At 49.4% G+C, this 23,066-nt stretch overlaps 2 protein-coding genes across 7 annotated transcripts in view; one reads left to right on the forward strand and one right to left on the reverse strand.

The window, feature by feature from the left end:
- Positions 1–23,066, reverse strand: part of LOC114843023 (glutamate receptor ionotropic, NMDA 2D) — a 69,291-nt gene that overhangs the window by 41,000 nt on the left and 5,225 nt on the right. Inside the window, exons 3-4 of one of the 3 annotated variants that reach the window (XM_029129205.3) lie at positions 19,267–19,445; positions 17,530–17,599 (exon numbers count right to left, since the gene is read on the reverse strand). In XM_029129205.3, coding sequence (XP_028985038.1) covers positions 17,530–17,599; positions 19,267–19,445 — 249 coding nt within the window. Of the gene's footprint in view, positions 1–17,529; positions 17,600–18,081; positions 18,129–19,266; positions 19,446–23,066 lie in introns of those variants that run through there. The other 2 variants (XM_041067785.1, XM_029129206.3) reach the window with 2 other exon arrangements.
- pitpnc1b (phosphatidylinositol transfer protein cytoplasmic 1b) lies at positions 254–17,472 on the forward strand. Of its 4 annotated transcripts, none has more exons than XM_029129213.3 (11): positions 254–356; positions 1,301–1,452; positions 9,823–9,971; positions 11,032–11,120; positions 11,223–11,230; positions 11,373–11,444; positions 12,939–13,031; positions 14,047–14,202; positions 14,890–14,953; positions 15,086–15,172; positions 16,267–17,472. In XM_029129213.3, the coding sequence occupies exons 3-11, from the start codon at positions 9,844–9,846 to the stop codon at positions 16,422–16,424; spliced, it is 855 nt and encodes a 284-aa protein (XP_028985046.1). In that variant the 5' UTR covers positions 254–356; positions 1,301–1,452; positions 9,823–9,843; the 3' UTR covers positions 16,425–17,472. The 4 variants fall into 4 exon arrangements, with proteins under 4 accessions (XP_028985046.1, XP_028985047.1, XP_055359095.1 ...); XM_055503120.1 differs by lacking the exons at positions 254–356; positions 1,301–1,452 and adding exons at positions 7,032–7,562; positions 7,603–7,687; XM_029129214.3 differs by lacking the exon at positions 254–356 and having other exon boundaries at positions 1,102–1,452.

The raw sequence follows: 23,066 nt of genomic DNA on the forward strand, positions 1-23,066 counted from the left end.
CGGTACGGAATAAAAATTAATAAAAGGATGGACGCTCTATATCTCTCCCCTTCTCTGCCCCCACAACCCCCCCACCCCCCACCCCCCTCTCTTTCATTCTGGCGCGTATCATAATGCAATATAAATATTTACTAGAGCCACTCAGCCCTCTCATTGCCCCCTCCTCCCTCTCCTCCCCTGCGTCCCTCCGCATTTCCCCTCCCTCCCTCCTCCCTCCCTCCACCCATCCATCCATCCATCTATGGCTCGCTCCCTGCATCCCTCCCTCGCCTCGTCCTGCCTTTTTCCTCCTGCCTCCTATCGGCTCTTTCTGCTTCTCCAAGCAAAACGCCACACCAGCGTCTGTGGATCAACATGTGAGTGTCACCCTGCCCTGTGTGTTTGCATGGAGCGCTGCAGCGGCGTGTGCGTGCGTGCGTGCGTGCGTGCGTGCGCATGTGAATGAGAACTCTGCACTAAAGTAGCATGTCAGCCTCCGTGTGCGAGCAGCGCTGCAGCACTGCAGCTTATCGCCAGCTCCTCGTGCAGTGAACTCAGAGCTGAAATAAAATGTTGAGACTAGATTTGAGGAACTTTGGTGCCACCGTTGGTCACAGGAGCCGGACGGGTCTGTGTTAAAGCATCTTTTGTTGGTGGGGGAGCTCATTCAGTGTTGGCCAGGTTTTAGCTACTTCTCAGTTTTCCTTTCGTTTTGCTTTTTAGTAGTCTGGGATCAACACTAGTGAGTGGAGCAACCGACCGTCTGTCATCTGTGATCACAGATACACATAGAAACACACACAAACACACACATTTTGTAAATGCAACAGCTGCTGTCGGCCAGAGCGGCCGTACAGTAGGTCTTATTGTATTAACAGAGATGCGCCTCGCCCCGGGGGGGTTGTAAATGATGGACACACGCCTCAGATTCATCTAACTGAGTGATCGTCAATACGAGCGCGCCTCGGAGGCGAACACAAATGCAGCAGGAAGCACACACACGTCGCAGCACTGCGTAGCTGCGTGTGTGTAGTGTGAACGAAATGCCCAGCGGTGATGTGGCCCTTTAACAGATTCTGAAAGATCTGCCCCAGGGAACCCTCATCACTCTCCCAAACACTACACTACACTACACTTGCCTCTAAATATACTCACGTAGTGTGTGTGACTGTGTGTTGATATTAACCTGGTGCTGCTTCTCCTCGAATCCCACAACCATTAGCTTTACACAAATCTGCGTTATTGTCAAATGTCAAAAAGTTGTGAAACATACTGTGATCGGTGTCAGAGACGAGTCCTGCCTGTTTTATCTCGTGAACAGGCGGTGTTAAGGTTTGCAAACCAGTGCCGACGCTCACAAGGACCCACAAACACACTCCTGGGTCAGAAGGCGATGCTGCACCGGAGGAAAACAGCTAAAGGCCTTGACTGCAGCCGGCTGCTGTGCTGCAGGCGGCACATGTGGCGCTGAAGGTGAGGACGCGGGGCAGCGATCGGGCTGCAGATGGCGGCTGCTGCTCCAGGGCCGCACGCGTTCCGATAAGGGATCCATATCTGCTTCAGTGGCGCCTTCGCGTCACTGTGGTATTAATAGGCCAGATACACATCAGCTATTCATAATTTCTGCTGGGGAGGGTGGGGGGGGGTGGGGGGGGAGGTGAAGCAGCCGCCGCACTCTTCATATTTCTCGTTATCTGCATTTGCCACATGCATTCGTCTTCATTTGCATTCATCAATCAATCCATCATCACAGCTCGGCTTCTCCCACTTCCTTCCTGTGTCGCTGGTCGTCCCTCTGCTTTGCCTGGGGGCCTATGGAGATATTGAAATGGTAACATTAGGGTTTATGAGGCATGTGATGGTATGCGTCGTGGCTGTATTTACTCCACACTGTGTCACTGTGCTTCTGTAGCACACAAAGACCTGCGCTGTCTGACTATATTTACTTGGCAGATACAATTCAGGGGCATGTTTTCCTGTTGTGGTTAATATAATAAAGGTTGAAGTATGATTGAGGCGCGCTGCTTTGCTGCTGCGTGTTTATTTCCTCCTCTACCTGCTGCCTGCGAGAGCGCGTGTGTGTTTTTGAGCGAGCGAGTGCTGAAGTGAGAGACAGCTAGAGTTTCGTTGTTTGGTCTAATGTGACTGAGCTCCTCTATCTCTATTTACGCATCTGTTTAGAGCTGAACTAACAATTAAACAATAAGGTTTCGTCTGCCTCTTTGTGTGCGCACGCACACAAACACACGCACGCACACACACACACACACACACACACACACACACACACACACACACACACACACACACACACACACACACACACACACACACACACACACACACACAGATATGTCCTATAAAAGAAAGGAATATTTTAACTAAAGGCAGCAGATGTTTCAGGAAGTATTCAGGTCATTTATTTAGAAAAAGAAAAAACAAAGACATTTTGGAAATGATAAACATAAAATAGGTGAAACTGCAGTAATGTTATTTTATGAACTGAATAATCAAGTAAATAACTAGTATCTCTAATTTATAAATCACTATGAAACGCAGGACTATGTAGTTATGAAAAGTAAGTAACATCAAATGTTTCCTTGGAGATACAGTGTAATCTTTATATTAAATTGTTAAAATTATGACCTCAATATTTCAATTTAAAAAACTGCTGTTGAAATGTTCTGTGATTAAGATTTTTACTAGTACATTCTTTTTAATAAAGTTAAGTTTTAAGGTAATGATTCATTTATCACTGTTATCATAACTAGAGTCCTCTGCTTTAGTCACGTCCCGCTTCAAAACAAAAAGACGGGTAAACAAGCGGAGGCTGAGAGGAGTGAGCGGCTCAGGCGTCTGGAGTCTCAGAGGAATCGCGTCAGACTGGAAGCGGACTCCGCCGGAAATTGAGTTTGGCATGTTGGCACAGGCCAAACAGCAGCGGAGGCCGCTCAGGTGAGCGAGCTGAAATAGATCCCACCCCCGCGTTCACCGTGGCACGTGGTGTCCATTTGTAAAAGAGTCATTTGTGATCAGTTTGCTTCCTGTTGCTGTGGCGATGAATTCCGCCATCTGGGGTGGATGTCGTTGAACAAACACACTTCGAGCCACAGGGGGAGGAAAAAAATTAGATTTCCACATGGTGCCGCATCAAAATTTTCAAACTCGCCAAATTTTATTTCTTTGGAGACTTAAAGCCACTGGGATGACCTGCTGAGTCTGTCTGAGCCCAGTGGATGAGGCTGAGAGTGAGAGCTGGTAAGAGAGAGTAGAAGGGCCAAAGATCCCGGGTATATTTAGAAAAGGAGCCTTTTGGCCTCCACGTAATTTGCCCCACCTCGTGTCCTTTGCATTCAGGTAACGCGCCGGCCTCTCCTTCCCGTCCACGCTCGCTCTCACACAGCGGACAGAAAGTGAAGGAAAGTGGCAATTGAATTTCCTTTCAGCGGCGGTGTGTGGAATGGGAAAAAGTTCAGGGCCACAGTGAACGCAGCCTCTATCTCGGGCAGACACTGAACGCAGCCTTAATCCATCCTTCTTCCACACACGCGCTCCTCTCCAAATCCCCTCCACTCCATTTCTAGAATAAATTATTTAATTACTTTTGGGTCCACAGCATTTTTATCCGTCTGTGTGTGTCTCAACCTCTGTCCCTGTGGAGAGTCCTGATGAATGTGTTAGGCTCCCACCCTCTGATCATGCCGGCTCTCTGCCTTTACATACACACTGGCTGCTGGCCACCTCGCTCCGGCGCTCCCTCCCTCAGACCCACGGATGCACAAAGGAATAAGGCGAGCTATAGAACGGATCTGGACTCTTTATCTGTTTTTCTCTGCGCACACAAGCTGTGCAGAGGCGAAAACAAACACACTCGCGTTGTTCTCTGTGGATATGAAAGAACCGCTGGTCCTTGTGCAGATTAATGATGACATTTAAGAACTCTGAACCACCTCAAATAAGATCTATAATTCATCTGAGGACATACATTTAACAATGTATGGACTTCACTCTTTACTGCTGAGCTCATAAATATGGACAAAAGCTGTGAATGAAATATTCTTTTTTAATCATTTGAGTCCCAGGGGTTTATTATGAGATCAAGAAGGCTGTGTGGCCTCACGGCTTGTTTGTTTGACAGTGAGTCTGTGTCTGTGTGTGTGTGTGTGTGTGTGGGGTCACTTGCACTTTCTCCCTCTAAGTTATGCCGCCACCTGATTGGCGTGAACCTGATCTTCAGCTTGACACCGGGATCAGCAGAGATAAGCGAGCGCTGGGTTTCGTCCAGGCCGCTGAGGGGTTTCAGCGCGGTCGCCCGGCGGCGCTCCTCCAGTGGCGCCCGTCGAAGGCTCAGCACCAGCCCCACGCTCTGAAGTTGGGCTGAGCTGCAGCGGACGCGTGGATGAGCTCAGCTGCAGCTGCAGCCTCCGGTTCTGCTGGCGTTTCGTAACAGGACAGTAATGGAAGGCGTACTTTGCCTTTGTGTCTCTGATACGCGCCGCTCCCCCCTTGTCTCTCCCTTTGCTAGGCTCAAGTCTGACCTAAATAGTTTAGGTGTTTGATGATTGCTCCAACACAGAGATCAGAGGCATCCAGCGGGCTCGTCGTGATACTCGACGGAATAGAGGACGGCTGGGGATCTGGACAAACTCAGGGATGCTGGTACTTTTTTCCAGCTGTACAACACGCAGCTCATAAACCAGTCAGGCCTTATCCTCGCAGACTGCTGAATTCATCATCTTAAATCTTACTCAAAGCCTTACCTTTCACCCTGCTGCCAGATAAAAAGCTGCAGTGTATCAGCCCTGTTCCCTCCACCAAGCCAGCACTAATCTGGGGCCGGGCAGGAGGAGGAGGGGGGGTCCGTCATTCACGTGCACGGAGGGGACACACGGAACCTTTGAGCGCCGCCGACCACACCTTGAGATTAAATAGCTGGTAATGCAGAGATGGCAGAAAGCCCACCAGTTAATGATCTTCTCCTCCCTTCCTACGGCTTAAAACAGACCTGCACCGCTCTCCATCACCTCTCTCACACACACACACACACACACACACACACAGGAAACCTGGAGGTCAGAGAACGCCCCGGCCGTTATTTAAAAGCGCCCATTCATTTTTCATTTAATGATGTGAGGGGATGTGATAGGTGTGCAGGTGTACCACCGCGATGAAGTCCCCTCCAATCCCATCATCCAGCTCTCCTCTGTCCTCGGCGACAGGAAATGAGGACAGGCAGCTCTGACCACAAGCAGAGCTTCAAAATGCCTCCGTCAGGTACAAGTAGTTCACGGCTTACTCAGCAGAAATCCACACGAGCGTGGAAAGATTAATATTGTAGTTCATCAAAAAAGCAATAACCTTAGTTGTTACGCTGTATAGAGATTTTATTGTACAGCCGTCACAATTTTATCACCTTCAGCTTCTTAAGTTGGAAGATTCTTTGTTTTTATTATTATTAATTCAACTTTTACATTGTCAGTGAAGTGACTAATGAAAGTCCCAACCGAAAGAAAGAAAAGTAGAAGAACTCAGACACGGATCAGGAAACCGAGTAAACGCCGTGCACGCGATCGGATCAGACAGGCAGCACGTGGACGCGTCCGAGGACGGCGTTCCCGTCCCAGTCGGCGGTAAATGCGACTCATAGTCAGATATTCCTGCCAAGTTGAGGAGCCACTGAACTCCCACTCCTATTGCTGCCTGGCAGAAGATAAAACCTGGGACGTCTCGCAAGTACTTTCTTGCAAAAAATATTTCAAAGTTGCTCTTTTTTTGAGCTGGGATGCCGTGTAAGTTTTTTTTTTACCAGATTTATGAATTGAGTTTCTTTCCGGTTAAAACCAGGTGTTCATGTAGCTGATGCTGATGCTGGGTTACAGTACAATAGGTGAGGCCCTCTCCCCTCCCCATCTCTCATCACTCATCGTGTTCCACTAGTGATTCAGGTGACGATTACGCTGTTATTCGATTCCCTTCCTATGCTCCAAGTCTGACAAATGGTTGTATATAACAGACTTTATTATATAGGGAAGGTAAGGGGAAGTAAATATCATTCATTGTACAACTCAAACGGGAGCAAATTGAAAAAAAATTACTACAGTAAATTGTTCTGGCCGTCTATTAATCAATAAACAAACCAGTCTTTTGTTCAGCTTTATAATTTACAGGATCAGTCATCCACAAGTGATGTCATCCATCACCTTGTCCAGGATCAGCAGAGTTCCCACACAAGCCCCGAACCACAATTAAATAATGAATCAATGGTGATCAATGACTCGATCGGCTGCTGGATGCACGCGTGAGCCGCCACCAATCATCCTTTAAACCGCGGCGGCGCGCGTGCTGTCAGAACGCCGTGTGCATCCAGTCGCAGACGGGCCGAGCACACCTCAGCTCTCTCAAGTGGCTTCCCTTCCCCGCGCACCGATCTCATAAGAACGGAGCAAACCCCACCAGGATTTGTTTCCACCACTTTTTCGCTGATAGCGAAAGGCGTGCGGGGAAGTGTGGCCGACTTCCAGGCGAGCGAAGACCCCAGGGAGGACGGGTCCAGGGCCCGGTGTTGGTTTTGGCCAAGTCAGACTGACCCAGAGAAGCCAAGCATCTGCTTCTGTTCTGACAACAATATGTGCTTAGTAGCTACTTAATGTAAGTAAATGGGCAAGAAATGATGACTGCTCAGATTTTACTCATTGACTAAAGAGGGACGGCGTTAAACGCTTATGGCTCTGGTAATGTTTAATCCAGAACCCACTCTGACCCCAGGGATCATAAACCCTGAGTACTGTAATAATCCTGATTGTGCCTGCCTGCCTGCGCTGTGGAATGTGCTTCAGATGAGAACACAGGCATAGATAAAAAGATGACAGAGTGCGTTACTGCTGGAAACGGAATAGAGAAGCGATAGAAATCAGAGACGGGGAGCGGCGAGTGGACACAGGTGAGCAAGTGGTGAAGTACAGTGGGAGGGGAGTGGACTCTATGGGAGGACAAGAAGGAGGGAGCTGTGGAAGGAAGGGAGATAAGGAGGAAATGGGCTGAGGCATTTGTGGAACCGAATGCAGCGGAGGGTGGTTGAGGGGAAAGGGTGGAGCAGACAGCGCGGCTTTACATGAGACGTCTGAGCAGCAATGAAAGCAGGCGCGAAGGGCGAGAGCGGCAGACGGGGAAGGTAGAGGTGCAGGTGGCCGGGATTAGGTTTCAGTGCTGCCTCGCGGCTAATTACCATTCTCTCAGTGCGCTGAAGGAAAGCAAACTGAAGACTAAGTGAGATAAACAGCCGAGCGAAAGGGCAGCCGGCGGGCGGCACGGGACTCAAAAGCAGAAGTAGCTGCGAAGGAGCGAGTCAGAGGAACGGGGACGAGGCTGTTCAGAAGCGCGCGCTCGCTGACAGGACAGACAGGACTGGACTCAACCGACGAGTGACAGCAGCCGAGCCGAACCGGGCCACGGAGGCGCCGCTAAAGGGGTCAGAGCGGTCCTGGCAGCAGCGTAGCGTGCCTGGACGTGTGTGCTATGCAGCCAGGACGACGGAGGTAGAGAGAGAGAGACAGAGAGAGACAGAGAGAGAGAGAGAGAGAGACACAGACAGACAGACAGACAGACAGACAGACAGACAGACAGACAGACAGACAGACAGACAGACCTCAGCTGCTGCACCATGCTGATGAAAGAGTACCGCGTATGCATGCCCCTCACTGTGGAGGAGGTGAGTGTGCTGGTGTGTCAGCTCAGACAGACACACACACACACACACACACACACACACACACACAAAGTTTGATTTCCAGCGTGAGTGTGTTATTGTCCAATAAGGGAAGTTCCAGCCGAGCAGACAGACCTGCTCTGTGGGAACGCTGACGCACTGGGTCACGAGCTAGCGTGCGCTCAGCGCCGGCCGGACGGACGGACGCACGGATCCTCATTGCCGCCGTTTGCTCGGCACGACTTCTTCACGCGCGCGCCGCTGTTTTCCCTCTTGCTTGTTTAAGCGCTCCTAGCGCTCGGACCCGTCCAACTGGTTTCAGGCGATGTTGAACAAAGGAATTTGGCCCAGAGGTTCATAAACAAGGGAGGTCAGACCAGCGGGAAAGTTGGCGGCGAGAGGTGCAGAGTGCCCTTGGGGGGGCGATGTCACCCCCCCCTTCAATTCTACCTGGTACCACAACAATGGCAGTGACAAATAGCAGGCCAAATAGGATTTACAGTATCAGTGCAGGCCACACAGAAACTTGAGCCAGCGGCAAATCCTCTTTCTCCCTGAATGTAATGTAAGTTTAAGTGCAGCTTATTTGAGGCGGCATCGAGTCGCGACCGCTACCTCGGTTCAAGCCGTTGACGCTGTGATTCCACGCATCGCGCCGCCGCGGTGGAATAACCAGCGCCGCGGCCGCCACTATGCTGTGGCGCGGGTGCAGCGTTTTGATCTCCAGCTTCAACCGAAATGGCCTGGAGCGAGGCATGATGCGTTCAATGCTGAGGTTTCAAAAGGGGAGGGGGAGCTCCAAGTCCAGGCCATCACCCGACACGTGTCACGCGAACGCATGAAGCCTTCGAGAAGGATTCAAGTTGAATCTCATTTCTAGTTGAGTCTCATTTTCAAGCTGGTTGGTGACTGCTGCTATTGACCTCTTCCCATAAATCCTTTCATTTTCACTTCATGGATACCTGGTCTCCACCCTGCGGTCATGATGAGTTATAAATAGTTATGGTGAATTTATGACTAACATGCTGCTTGTAGACCTAGAGTAGCCACTTTTTCCTAAGAGAGGAGGAAAACACAAGGCACCGGCTGCCAGTGAATGAGTGTCCGATGCCTTGCTCAATACGGCCATTCAGTGCAATAATGATTTACAGGGTGCATAGTAATTAAAGGACACAGTCTTTCACCTTCGTCAAAGTTTATTTCCTAAAGAAGGATTTGCAGGCTGCGTGGAGGAGGAGCTCATTGCTCCGGTGTCTCATTGTCCTAAGACAATGTAAAAACACCCATCACTATGATTAATAAGTCCCTCAAATATCCAGTAAGTAAATATTGAATGTTGACATTACGCAGAAATTGGAACGAGGAGGAGGAGCCGCCGCCTGACGTCGTCAGAGGACAGTGAAGGATGGTAGACTGACACCCACCCCCTCCTCCCCCCCCGTCGGTCACAGTAGCGTTTTACAGGCACGGCGACGTGCAGCGAAATGAGCACTGAGTATGATTTTAACGCTAAAGCAAAGTTCACAGAGTGACGCGCAATTAAAGCTAATTAAAGTGACGGGTGGGAGGTCAGGGGGGAGCGGAGGAGCGCGAGAGGCCGATTGAACGGCGAGAGCCGGCGACTTCAACCACATCAGATGTGTCAGGCCGCGCCGCAGGCCCAAAGGCCCCGTCCTCTTTACACTCGCCCACAGAAAATACTCCCGCCTCATCAGCGTCAAGCACAAGCTGGGGCTGCAACAGAGAACCAAGTCTCCTCCCCCTTCATTTGGATTCTATGCATTCCCCATCGGCAGCCCTGATAGATGCTGGTGTCTGATATGGTCAACTGAAGGAAGCCTTCGCGCACACAGCGAAATATTGACCTGATTTTACAAAATGAAGCGCTTGCTCCCGAGTAGCACCGAGCAAAGGGTTCTCTGTCTTCACTGTTATTCATGATGTCTGGATCCTTGATTGTTGAACTCTTCAGAATGTTACTGCGGCCGCCAATGCTAAGAGACATGAGCTGCGTTTGCAATGTTTAATTTCAGCCAGAAACAGAGAATTGTGCTTCGTGATTCACCTTCGCTCACTAGTCGCTTTTTTTTTCCCCGTCTTCACCCCCCCCCATCTTAACCCCCGTTCTCGGACTTCAGTACAGGATCGGGCAGCTGTACATGATCAGCAAGCACAGCTGTGAGCAGAGCGGCGGCGGAGAGGGGGTGGAGGTGGTGACGAACGAGGCCCAGATCCACCCCCGGCACGGCCCGGGTCAGCTGACGGAGAAGAGGATCTACCTCAACAGGTAGCGTGAGCAGCCAGGTCGGCCTTTGACCTTTGACCCCGTCTGCTGCTCACCCTTTAGACGCAGGTCCTTGGACGTTTTATGATCCGTCACTAGCGATACCCAAGAACCAAAGTCCAACGAAACCTGTGCGAGCAGTGAAGGGGGTCTAAAAGCACAGCCAGCGCCTCCTGCACTGGCCTCTCGCTGTCAAGGCAGGAAACCAGGTGGTGGAACCTCCAGCTGACGTTCCTGCGCGTTTAACAGCTGAAGCTGAACCACTTCAATAAGATGCTAAAAGGAATTTAAAAGCACATCACATTTTTATAACGTGCGATTTATGAATGTAATTATGGACATGATTATAGCTACTGTCCGTCTTATCAGTCGTTCATCTGGTTTATACATCACTTATGAACACTTCACAGAAATTACACCCAGCGAGAGACATTATTAAACTATTAATGTCGTATCTGTGTGTTCCAAACCATTTTCTGTTCATATGGAGTTTATCAGCCCTTTCAACTGAGGGGGTTTGAATCACAGGCTATTACTGCTAATTATTTCACGGCTCAGGGATTTATTTGTGGTCACGTTGTAGGCGTGAGCCGCGGCGTGAAGGGGTGAACTGATACAACTCGTTCGGTCACAGAGCGCCGAAAAGCTGAGTTTGCTTTGCGTTGTTCTCCGCGTGACGGCACATCCGTCGCGGTTTTAACTGTAAATTCAGCTCCCGACCCCAAGATTAACCTCGCTCGTCGCCCTAAAGTAACCTCACCTCCATTTTTAATGAACCCGAGGTCTAATCCTGAAACAAACGTATGAAGAAGTGTGGAGGATTGTCCTAATCTCTCTGCGCTGCTGGGACATTTGGTCGGTGCTGGAACACACAGACGTGACCCCACCACCCGCTAGAACACAGGAACGTTTCTTTCCCGTCAGGCGTGTTGTGACATCTGACCCCAAAGTTACAGTAAAAGGCATGAGTCACACGTGAGCTAATCTGGCTTTAGACAAAGACTTTTTTTAATCTTTCTCTTCCACTGCTCCGTTGTCTGACTAATTCTTCCCTTTTCCTCAGTAAACTTCCGTCCTGGGCCAAAGCAATCGTCCCGCGATTCTTCTACGTGACAGAGAAGTCCTGGAACTTCTACCCGCACACCATCACAGGTGCGTTCATGTCCGTTACACGCTTGACGTTCAGTGTGTTTATGTGCGTGCGTGACTAATGCTGTTCCTCCTCATCTATACTCCACCCCCTCGGCGCTGCAGAGTACTCGGTAAGTATTCTCCCATATGATGGAAGAGCTCACCTCGCTTCAGTATCAGTGCAGCTAATCTGCCCCCTGCTCCCCCCCCCTCCCTCCCTCCCTCCCTCCGTCTCCCCCCTCCGCCCCATTTCTGCCTCTTGTCACCCCGCAGGTATCGTTCCTCCCCAGGTTCAGCATCCGCATTGAGACGAGATTCGAGAACAACAACGGTGATAACAGCAACGTGAGTATGAGCGAGGGAGATGGAGTGACTGGAGGAGAGGAGGAACACGGAAGACAAGGAAGTGGAGAAACAGCAATTTTCTCTGCAGCACAAAGATAATGTTCATCAGAGTGATGTGCCAATTACGAGGAAAACAAACAAAGCACCAAACGCACTATTGGCAGATCTATTACCCGACATGCGGCGTGGCGGGCACGCCTGCAAACATCAGCATGCACGCTCACGCACACAAACACTGGTCCCACTATCCTTGTGAGGACGCTCATCCACACGCACTGCATTCCTGAAGTCCTCAAACCAAGACTTCAACCCTCAAAGCGCTGGCTAAGACGTCGTCTGAACCACCGCACACGTGAGAGGAAACCAAAACACACACAAATTCACCACAATTGCAACTTTATCTGTGTACAAGCGCGCGCTTTGAAGTCCAGGAAGCCGTCACGGCTCCAGAGCCAACATGTCAAAACATGGCGAGCTCGGCTTCTGCGGCGAGAAATGTGGATAATCATGTTTCACGTCAAGTTGTTACAGGTTACTGGAGATTATTCCAGACAAATAAGCTCAGCGCTGCGTCGCCGCAGATGTGACACACAGCTACGCGTTGGGCTTCGCGCCGCTTTCTGCCGCTTCGTTAAACATGTTTGGCAGCTGTTGGTTGTGCAAACCACATCCCAGGATCGCGTTAGAAAACACTGGAAGACGCTGCTGAATGTTGACGCTTTAAGGTTTTAACGCTTCAGACAATTAAAGCTAAAACTGTTTTTTTCACTCATTCACAATCAATCAATTAATAGGGAAAGTAATCTGAAGATTAAAAAAACATATTTGGTGTAAAAGTTCTGTCCACTCACTCATCAAATATTAAATACTGGACAATTATTGATCGGACAAACACAGATCTCCCACCTTGCTTTGAATTACAAGTTCAAGTATCATAAGGCTTGGTAAGAATGCCAACACCACATTGGAAATACCGAGAACGTCGAGGAGGCGGGAACGAGGCCTTTGTCTGAAGAAGCCCCACAATGCATTGAAACCAATGCCACGCGTGCCAGGAGAGGCAGCGCGACCTTGGAGAGGCAGCGACGGGAGCGCTGCAGGAGCGTGGCGCCTATTATCTGACGGCAGCTCTTTCTCATTTGTTGGTTTTCATCTGTGAAATGAACACACATCGCCGGGCATTAGACAACATTTGAAACAAGGTCACGGTGCAGCTCTCCCTCCGTCTTCCTTCCCCTTCCCGTTCTCATCCCTCCTGTGCCCTTGGTTTTGTCCCTTTGCTCTTCGTCTCCTCTCCCTCTGCTCTGGTGTGATTTACTCTGGGAGCCTCGGGGTGGGATATAGCGAGAGGTGCTATGGTTTGTGACCTCCGTTTTCTACACAGTTACTCATCTCCTCTCATCTGCCCTCCGCTGAGTGACTGACTGTATGTGTGTGTGTGCAGGCAGTCTCTCATTACACTCTATTGCCTCCCCCCTCTCTGTTTGGACGTAGGCGTTCGGGGACACGCCGACCCCAGCTGAGAATGTGACTTTCCTGGATATCCTGAGCGACCCCATCCCCGAGAAGCACTACAAAGAGTCTGAGGTACGGTCGACGTCGCTGGTGATCACGTTGGTGAAATAGAGTCTTTAGAAAATGGAGGTCAACATCCTGAAAATGAAGCTACAGTGCAGACAGCACCTGCTTGGCTTAGAGTGAAGATGAGAAACCGGACATGTTGAGCAATAGAAATACAAGCTCTTGATGGCGCACAGGCCGCGGTAGTGAGATTTATAAAACCTAGGACCTGTATAAAACACCCAATGCTGTAGTGTCGCAACACACGTCCACAGTAAAAAGAAAAAATCGTTTACTGTATGAAGTGGTAAATATAACAATTCCACAGCATTTTCCATATGTGACAGTAAAAATTCTTAAACAGATATGTATAATCACAGTTCATGCAGATGATGAGATCAGATAAACAGGTGAGCAGTGGGATCAGAAGCTGGAAGATTATTACAAAAGGAAAATAAAGGTTAGTGGATTTTAAAGAAGGAACTGCGAATTACAATAGACTGACTTGATAAAGTCAAATGGAACTTTTTCCCTATTTAGTTTGTTTTGCTGATTTGTCTCTCTGCATCTCAAGCAACATAAGCCTCGCATCCTTCAGAAACAAAATAAGCATTGAATTTGCATGTGTCAAGAAAGGAAAGGATCCGACCCACAGTCACTGATTCTTCTCAAGTTCCCGCGTTTTTGCTACCGCCCTTGTCACGCCTGGTAGCTTGATGTGGGACTGGCAGCCTGAACCGGTTGCACAAGTAGTCCAGGTGTCAAGGTAACACATCTGCACTTTATGGGCAGATGAAGGGATGATTACGGTGTCACAGCATCGCACACATACAAATCATACAAATTATCCCAAACTCGTCTCGCAATGTGACATAAGACTAATGACTGTTATTGTGACAACAATATCGTGTCTGTACCTGCACTTACTGTACACTGAGCACCCCCCCCACACACACACACACACACACAAAGATGCCTCACAGGACCAGGCTTTCTGCAGACTCAGCAAGCAGCATATAGACTCGCTGTTTGCTCTATGCAGGATCTGAGCCGCTGGCAGTCAAGGAAGACCGGGCGAGGGCCTCTGCAGAGAGGCTGGAGAGATGACCACACGCCCATCATGTGCTCCTACAAGAGGGTGCAGTGCAGCTTCGAGGTCTACGGCTTCCAGACCAGAACGGAGCAGTTCATACACAGAGTAAGGCCCACGGTTTGTTTCCTTCCCAAATCATCCCCTTCCCCTGCGCTGCTCCAAAGATGGCTGGATTGAGATAAGATATGCAATTATGGCTATGAGCACTTAGCCCTAATACAAGATGGAAACATTGACATTTGCAGCTAACTGGATTTTATAAAGTGCTCCTCTCCAACGAAGCATTATTCTTGACTTTGAACATCTAGAGGAAAATTGGGATTTGTTATTTGAATGTGCCATGTGTTGCGCTTGTTTGCAGGCGCGGCTGGGATTTGGTAATTAAAACGCAGAAGCCTCCTCGCCTCAAACTGGCCTCTGCTCTGAGTTTTGTTTCTCAGCCACCGGAACAGATTTGCTGTAGCCTATTGTCTTGCGCAACAAAACAATGTGTGTTCTTTAATGTTTTATTTTTAGCGCATCTTTTCAAGTCAACAGTGAAGGAGGGGATGAGGCTTAAAACGAAGTGAAAGCAATAAAAGTGAAAGTAGCAACGCCCTTGTCGGAGCATTGTTCGTGGAAAGTATGAGCGTTTACAGGAAAGTAATCTAGGTTGTGACACGCTGGGGCAATATCAATGTGGAGATAAGCTTCCACTTATTTAAACCCCAATCGCACAAATGTTTAACCACTGTTTTGGCGGTGAATACTGAAATGTCGTATTTTCTAAAGAAAGCTGACACTTTTTTCCAGAACATCCGAGACATCCTGCTCGTGGGGCACAGGCAGGCGGTCGCGTGGATTGACGAATGGCACGGTGAGTCTGAAACAGCGGTGACACCGACTCTGCGCAGCGTTGTATTTTTATACATACGCGACTTTTACTTGCACCGCGCGCCCCGTGAATCACAACACATATTTCACACCGGCGCCCATGTTTGTCCCACAGGGCTGAGTTTGGAGGAGGTGAGAGAGTACGAGCAGACGATGCAGGAGAAGACCAACAGCAAAGTCAAAGCCAGCCAGAACAGCGCAGGTAACGCTTCAGCTCCTGATCCGCACTGCACTGAAACACCAGGGGGAGGATACGGTTGGGAAAAACGGGAAATGGCACAGAGGAAGTGAAAATATGAGACGCACAACATTAGTAGTATACGGGTGTTTCGCATGCGAGGCTGGTTGCACCAGTAATGCTTTGGCTGCACGTGTCCTACTGTACAAGAACCCAGATGGCTGGGCCACATCTGTGTGAGCAAACCAAGAGGCGCAGCACAGCGAGGAGGGAGCGAGGGCGGGCGTGGGCACAGACAGAGAGACGGATGCAGGCGGAGCAGAGTGGAGGCGGGCTCATGAAGTGATAATGCCACGGCCTCGTACGCGGCGTAATGCAGCCACCTGCTGAACCCTCCCCATCAGCGCCCCAGTCAACACCAATGAGCAGCCGTTACAGCGCTTAGGTGCAAATGTCAGCCACGGCGGGGGTCTGTGCTGCGCCGGGTGCATGTGGGCGTGCGTGCGTGCGTGGTCGCCCTGCCCCCTGCTGGCCAGCGCGGCGAACCTCCGCCGGGTGGGAACGTATCAAAGGTGGGGCTCCGGAGCAGCCTGTAGCGTCGCGCTGCCGCGCTCCCGCCTCACCCTCTGTGTGATGATGAGACACATCAAACTCAGACAAATCTGCAGTCATTTCTCAAGCTGCAGCAGCTCAGCGCGCTCTTGTGACCCCCCTACAGGCCAAGGGGCGCTACTGCGCACAGCCAGAGTCATAGTTTTTCATTTGATTCAATTCATTCATCTTCTGTAATAAAAGTAAATGGATGTCATTTACTCTAGAGAATCTAATAAAAAGTCAAGTGTATGAGCTGAATACCAATAAGGGATTTAACTAATGGGAATCTAAGTGTGCAACACAGATCTTAAGTTAATCTAAATAAAATGACAGTTCTGTTTCTCCTCTAAGAGAAAAGACTTCTTACGTGTCATTTGTATCCTTGTTGTTTCTCCGTCTCTTAACTTCATCTTAATTTTGCACTGCTGGCATGACATCAAAGACATTGTGTCTGTCAAAGCACTGAAAGCATAAAAACCATAAAGAGAGGAATCTCTAAAACCCTCTGTCTTCCTCCATCGCAGGCTTGCTGGCGGCCCCTCGTCCCGCATACTCCCGCTCCATCTCCGTGTCAGATGAGCGCTCGCTACAGAGGATGGGAGTGACGATGGCGGCCCTGCCTGACCCGTCCACGTCCTCAGCGCCGTCCAGCCCCAGTCACCTCCAAACCACTCACGAATGACGCCACACAAACACACACACTGTACAAAGCAAACACGCCGAAACCAAAGTCAACATGCACAAGAGCCCGTGTGATGTGGTTTCTCAAACACACCCACACGCAAACGGCGTCATGATCGGAAGATAAATAGTTTAACCATTGGGCGAGAACACTCTGTGGAGGAGAACCAGCAGTTAGTCCGGTTCTGTGTAGAGCTAAGAGTCCAACCCTCACATCTAAGGCCCCTGAATTAATCACATGCGCTCATGTGACTCAGACAAGTTTAGGCTAATTTCATTTACGTATTTGCACTAGTTGGTGTAGCTTCAAACAGATTCAATTGTTAAAGTGTTACTTTATGAACTTTGGAGCGCTGGTTATGTTTTGAGGGAGCTGTTCCCAACATTTCCAGCTTCAGGGTTTTCCATGTAGATGTGAGTGGTATTGATTTTCCACATCTTGCTTTGATAGAGAGCAACTTTTCCAAAAATTCCAAACTATTCCTTGAAGAGAGTTGCCAATGTCTACATCAAAGAACCTCCAGTGTCACCCGAACGCAGCCCTTCACCTCCTTCTCTCTAGCTCCTCACAAATAGTCACCACCAGCAGGGCTCTCCAGTTGTTTCCCAGCAGCCAGGCAGCCGTCTACAGACAGATGCATGAGGAGTTTAATAGAGTGGATCTAATGAAAGCGAAGAGGGGAAGGTGGGAGGCTGTCAATGCTATAGATCTGCGCTCCTCTCCAGCTCAGCCAATAGGTCAGACCAGGTGTATTGACAGAGGGCAGTGAGACGTTGTATTGGTTCCTTGATCGCTTAGTTGAGAGCTTCCAATGGGTCAAGCCAGGGCTAAACTTCAATTACGAGTCAATGATTTATAGGATGTTGACTGTTAGCTTCATTTTTGTACATAGGGGAGCATGCAATTCTCATCATTTGTTATCAGCAATAAAAATTGTTGGGTATGCGAAAATATTCAAATATAATTCAACTCATATAATTCAAAACATATAAAAAATACTGTTATACTGTACAGTTTTTTATCAATAAACAATTTATTTCTCAATAAAGGTTTTGCTGGTGTCTAACTGCATAGATATTGACCCATGACACTGACATCTACTCACCAGAACCCTCACGTGGAACCAAGTCCGGTTCGGTCCAGCCGGGCTCGGCCCTGCGGCTTGTGACGGATTTCTGCAAAAACAACCGGAAGCAAACAATGAATGTTCAACAGATGCGTGGTTGCGCGTTGTCTGTCATCGTCGTGTCACTTTATTGTCGGCGTCTTCAGGACAAAAGCCCAGCCTCGTCGCGGGGAGGTTCTGGGAGCCGGCGTGATTGACAGACGTGGCAGCTTGCGTTGAATGGTGCGCTAAATAGCCCGCGTTATGAGGCTCATTATGGCTTCTTTTATCTATACAAATCAAGAGCCAGCACGACAGTTTGTTAGGAGTCTCCCGACAAAGGGCTGCGGGCGCACATTCACATACGCACACACACACGCACGCACGCACAAACAAATATATGCGCGCAAAGCTCTTTCTGCGTCTCCTTTTACAGCAGCAGCAGGATGCTGATATGAAAGAACAAGTGCTCAACACAGCCAGCAGTGTTCTCAAGTGCTGCAGAGGGAGCACAAACTGCCAGCTGCACTGCATTAACATTACTTCTCTTACTTCTTTGTCTCGCCTATTACGTTTTCTGTCATTATTGCCGCCTTCTTCACTCATTCTTCATTCTCTCTGCCCTCGTCCTTTATTCTGCCGCTCTCGTTCCCCTGATCTCCCGCCCTTTCTCCCAGTCTTCATCTATGTCCTCGTCTGCGTTCCCCACGAGGGCCCGTAAAGAAGACGCAGTGTGTTCATTATATGCAAATGCTCCCCGTGGCACATTAGCATAGATCCCGACCCCGCATCGCTGAATCATGCCACTATTCCCGGGTCACTCGTCAGACCGCGCGAGCGGCGCGACCGGATGCGGCATCCGGTCAGCCGCACCGCGCTCACCTGCGCCGCGCTCCCCTCGTGCGGAACCCGGAACTAGACACCTACAGGCAACCGGGGGCGGGGGGTCTAAGTTAGCAATTATAATTCATAACAAAGCACTTTTAAGGAAGTACAACAACAGTGTCTACATTCTGATGAAGAATAGTATTTGTTTGTACATATCTCCTCTTCCTAATGGCACTTTGCCTAACCACGCTAATGTACGAGCCCGTCTTCCCGATCGATACGCGGCTCTCCGTTCACTCGACAGACAGTAACGCAACGCCCCCCGCACCATTTGTTTGGAGCGTGCGCGCGCGACTCTCCTAAACCGATCCCCATTTCCTGGTTGTGCACTACCCCTTAACTCGGCCATTAACGGGGAGCGCCCATTAAGCCACATAGTTTAGCATGTCACTAGCTTAATCGCTTTTTCCACATGCCAGCATTGATTTAATGAGCGCGGCGCGCGCACGCACGCGCGAGCTTGTGTACACAGCCTTCAGAGAACGAGCGTTAAGCAAATCGGAAGGTGACTTACTGTAGTGCGATAATAAAAATATTTACCTCGCACTGTTGTTATCTTTGTCTGATACGACGTGTGAATTACAATGAGCGTCAGCTTTGTGTTAGCCTAAACGTTAGGGCCACATTATGTTACCTCCTTACGGTGTCAGCAATACTGTTTTTAGCCCAGTCAACCACACAAATGACTTCAAATCCTCTGTGTATTAAGTCTCACCACTGGGAACCCAATTTGTAACCTCTGCCCGGTAATACGTTAACTGGACTTTATCTGGGGACAGGCAGAGTGTAAAATTCATACAGTATCTGAGAGAACTAATTGAACCAATTAAGAGAGTGAATATGGATTACTGTGGGACTGTGAACACGCGCGTCCCCTCTGGAATAGAGTTGGAGACCACTGCTTCAAAGCGATAATGATTGTCACTGCAAATGGATGGCGGCGCGAGGCCTCGGCGCAGCCGCGTCACCACACTCCGGCAGTTGGCCGTCCTCGCGCCTCCTCGCTCCTCCAGCAGTCGATCCCTGGGCTGCGGCACCGGCCGGTAATTAATTGCATGCGGGTAAAGGAAAAGTCAAGGATAAGCGTCTGAAGCGTTCCTCGCCTTGTACGCTCACGTCGCACGCAAGCACAAAAGGCAGCAACGCGCTCGCTGGCGCGCGCGCGCACACACACACACACACACACACACACACACACACACACACACACACACACACACACACACACACACACACACACACACACACACACACACACACACACACACACACACACACACACACACACACACACACACACACACACACACACAGCAAAAGAACAAGTTTAAACAACATGCACAAAAATAAGAGCCCGGGGTACTTCATGCTTTAAATATCTTAATCAGCAAGCCCATAAAACCTCCCGATTTTAATTGCCCCGCCATGACTATTAATTACACAACAGCCATAGCAGACAGCGAGTCCATATGTTTGCCTAATAGGAGAGGATGGATTAGAATAGTGAGTGCAATACATTAGAGTACAATGGTTTTATTGATCTACAAAGGTAGAATTACATTTCCTCTCCAGGACGTACATACAAATAACAGCATATTTTTCCTTGAGCTCCGAGGCAAACAAAACAGAATAAATGGCAGAGGCTGAAACAATTCACTGTACCACGTCATTGTGTTGTGGCTTTGAGCACTGCAGCGGCTGTAAGGACAAACCATACAGCTGCGAAACAACAGCTGCTTCATAGGCTCCAGGGACAGAGCGCTGTATTCCTCCAGAGCTGGAGCGGCGTCTCTGAAAGGACAACATGTACAGGCGGAATAATACAAGGTTATGAAATCGACCTTGTTTGATTGAAAACGCTCCGAAGTCCCACAGTGCGAAATCAGCTTATAGCGCCAAACGGCCGACCCCCAGCTGGAGACGAGCTGGTGACGCTGGCTGAGCATTTAGCGGCTGAGGAGTCGGGGACTTCTCAGGCGAGAGACCAAAGCGGAGTTTTGAGAAAAGGAGTCGTTATCAGACTCCGCTCAACATGAAGGAGCGCAAGCGTCAGATCACAAAAGCTGCGCGACTTAATGAGCTGGAAAAGCCAAGACCAAGGTTGTCGTCCTCCCAGTGTCAGCATCGTGTTCTTCTCAGTATATTTTTATCTTCCTTCTTGTCCAAATTCCTCAGCTGCAAATTGCACGTTATTGACCCGTTGTTTCCCAGTGTTCAGCCTGGAGGTTTATTAGCCATTGATCCTTTAAAGGCAGGTTCACGCTAATCAACAATAATTCAATACATTTCAATCCAGTTTTCCCGCCTGTGGCCACTCACTTAAAAAGCCAAGGACTTCAACCTTCCCGCGGCCCTCAGCCGCCGTGTGCTCTGTTTACGAGTGGAGCTGTGGGTCCGTGGACGAGCCGGCGGTGACAGGTTGCGCCGACGCTCTTTACAGTGTCCGCCGTGACAGCTCGGGATGACACTGAGTGGCCAATGGCCCTGCACACTGGAGCAGAGGTATCCTTTCATTTCTCCCAGCTCCTGTCACTTTCGTCTCTATAGGAGTACATTTATAGGACTGTGCTGTCATTCATTACCCGACGCTTGTGCGGAGGAAGGGCTCCAAATGCCCCTTCTCCTCAATTGGGCTTGTTTTCCTTCGTGATGCGTTTTTTTGCCGTTGGTCAAGCACTCTCGCTTGGACGGCAGGCCGCGGGCCTCATCCATACGCATTCAGCGGCGCCCCCATCACAATCCATACATCCTGATGAGTTTACCCGTGGCTCCAAATTGCCTGTAGATGTGTACAGTTGTCGGTCTCCATACATCATCCCTAAAATAGAGCGGTGTCCTGTCCAGCGTGTCTGTGTCTGTGACAGCTGGGTTCAGCTCCAGCAGGTAGACAATAGGACATTCTTCACCACATCCGACATGTTAACTGGCAGTTATGAGTAAGTGACTAAATAATCTGAAAGCTTAAATGCAGACATATGGTCTTTCTGTTCTTAATATTAAGCCGTCTTCTGCTTTGAACACATGTAACCAATTATTATTTGGGGTGTGATTTCGAAAAAGGAATTTAGATCCTTATAAAGCTGGAGCGCCTCAGACAACATGGTAATAACTTCCCAAGTCTTAATTCCATAAAAACGCCCACGTTTTTTTATTCTCCTGCTGCTCACATAACGTCTGTTACAACTTTCCATAGCTCTAGGCCCAGCTTTCCTCGTCTCTCTCTCTTCTCACCCTCTGTCTTACTCTCCCTCTCATCTGCACTCATTTCCAACTTTGCCGCCGCACTCCGTTTTATTTCCAAATCAAAGTAATGAAATGGATGTTCACTGAGGTGATTTCATAGCGAAGCCAAGAGAGGGTTGTCATTACTGCGTCACGCGGAGGGGACAAAAACAGGAGGAGGAAGTGAGCGGAGACAAATCAAAAAGGAACCCGGCTGCTCGGCTTACTTTTATTTCCAGTTCAGCTAGATCTATAGCTGCCGCCTTTGGGGAAAAATCCCCCCTTGAACGCTGTTACACCGTTACAAGGCATCAATCTGTGGCGTTCAGTGGATTTGTAGAGTTCGTTTGTCATGCAGTGTTGACATTTTTACTTTACTGTGGATTTCTTCTGTGTGATTGCTGAACACTGCAGTAAAACTGTAGATCTAGAAAAGGCTGTTTGCATTTGAGACAATGACGGTAAAAGGAACCCTACAGTACTGTATGTCAGAGGGAAACTAGCAACCAGAAGAGCTGGACTTAGTCATTAGGTTCCTTCAGGGGGCCGTGTTTTTCTGCTTTTTGCACCTTAGACCAGTTGTTGGTAGTAGTAGCCAAAGCAACTAAAGTGAAAACACTGACAAATGCAGCAAACAAAAAAAAGGAGTTTGGCTTCAAACTGCATTGCACGGGAACCAAGTGGTGCATTTTAATTGATTAACTGAAAATCGTGTACACTCCCTGAGGTTGTTCGGGTGGAAGCAAGCGAACGCGTGTCCGTGAGCCTGTGTTGCCGAGGGCTGCCGCATTGTGCTGCCGTGTCTTCCGCCTTCGCGGGCCTATTATAGAGACATCAGGGGAAGAACAGAGGCCAACAGAGACAAACAGGTCACCCTTACCTGGACTGCAGGATAAACGATTTCCCCTCCACCACGTCCCTTATTTTCTCTCTCTACCTCCCTCCATCCATTCACACCACCTCCGTCCTGCCTCCCTCCATTCTGTCCCCCTCTCCATCCGCCTCCTACAGAGCTCAACCCCATTCCCGCGCTCCACCCTCCTCCCCACCTCTTCACCCTTGGACAGCGCAGAATATTAAAAACACGGCTGTATGTGCTTGGCTGATGAGAAGAGGACAGTGTGTACAATGACCTTACTTGAAAATTGTCGTCATGTGTAGAGCAAGAACGTCCTTGTTGCAACACTAACAGCTCCGAGCCCCAGACCACAGCGCAGCATAAGCACACACTCTCACACTCACCGACTGCCTCCTTCTGCAGAGCCACTGTACGCTCATTATCCACCATCAAGCATTCGCTCAGTTTGCTTGGTTGGCATTTAGCAGAGAGCACAAGTGATAGTGCTGCAGCCAAGTAGAACAGCTTTTTAGCTCTGACGCCTCAGTCAGGTGGAATAAGGAGGAAGAATGCGCCTGCAGCCTGCTCC

Source organism: Betta splendens, chromosome 16, assembly GCF_900634795.4.
Source record: "Betta splendens chromosome 16, fBetSpl5.4, whole genome shotgun sequence".
NCBI lineage: Eukaryota > Metazoa > Chordata > Actinopteri > Anabantiformes > Osphronemidae > Betta > Betta splendens.

Excerpts from the sequence above, each read along its gene's own strand:
- pitpnc1b (XM_041067786.2), top strand. The coding sequence starts at position 7,640 with ATGCTGATGAAAGAGTACCGCGTATGCATGCCCCTCACTGTGGAGGAG. Across the intron at positions 7,688-9,822 it reads TGCCCCTCACTGTGGAGGAG|TACAGGATCGGGCAGCTGTA; the intron begins GTGAGTGTGCTG and ends CTCGGACTTCAG. Across the intron at positions 13,032-14,046 it reads AGCACTACAAAGAGTCTGAG|GATCTGAGCCGCTGGCAGTC; the intron begins GTACGGTCGACG and ends TGCTCTATGCAG.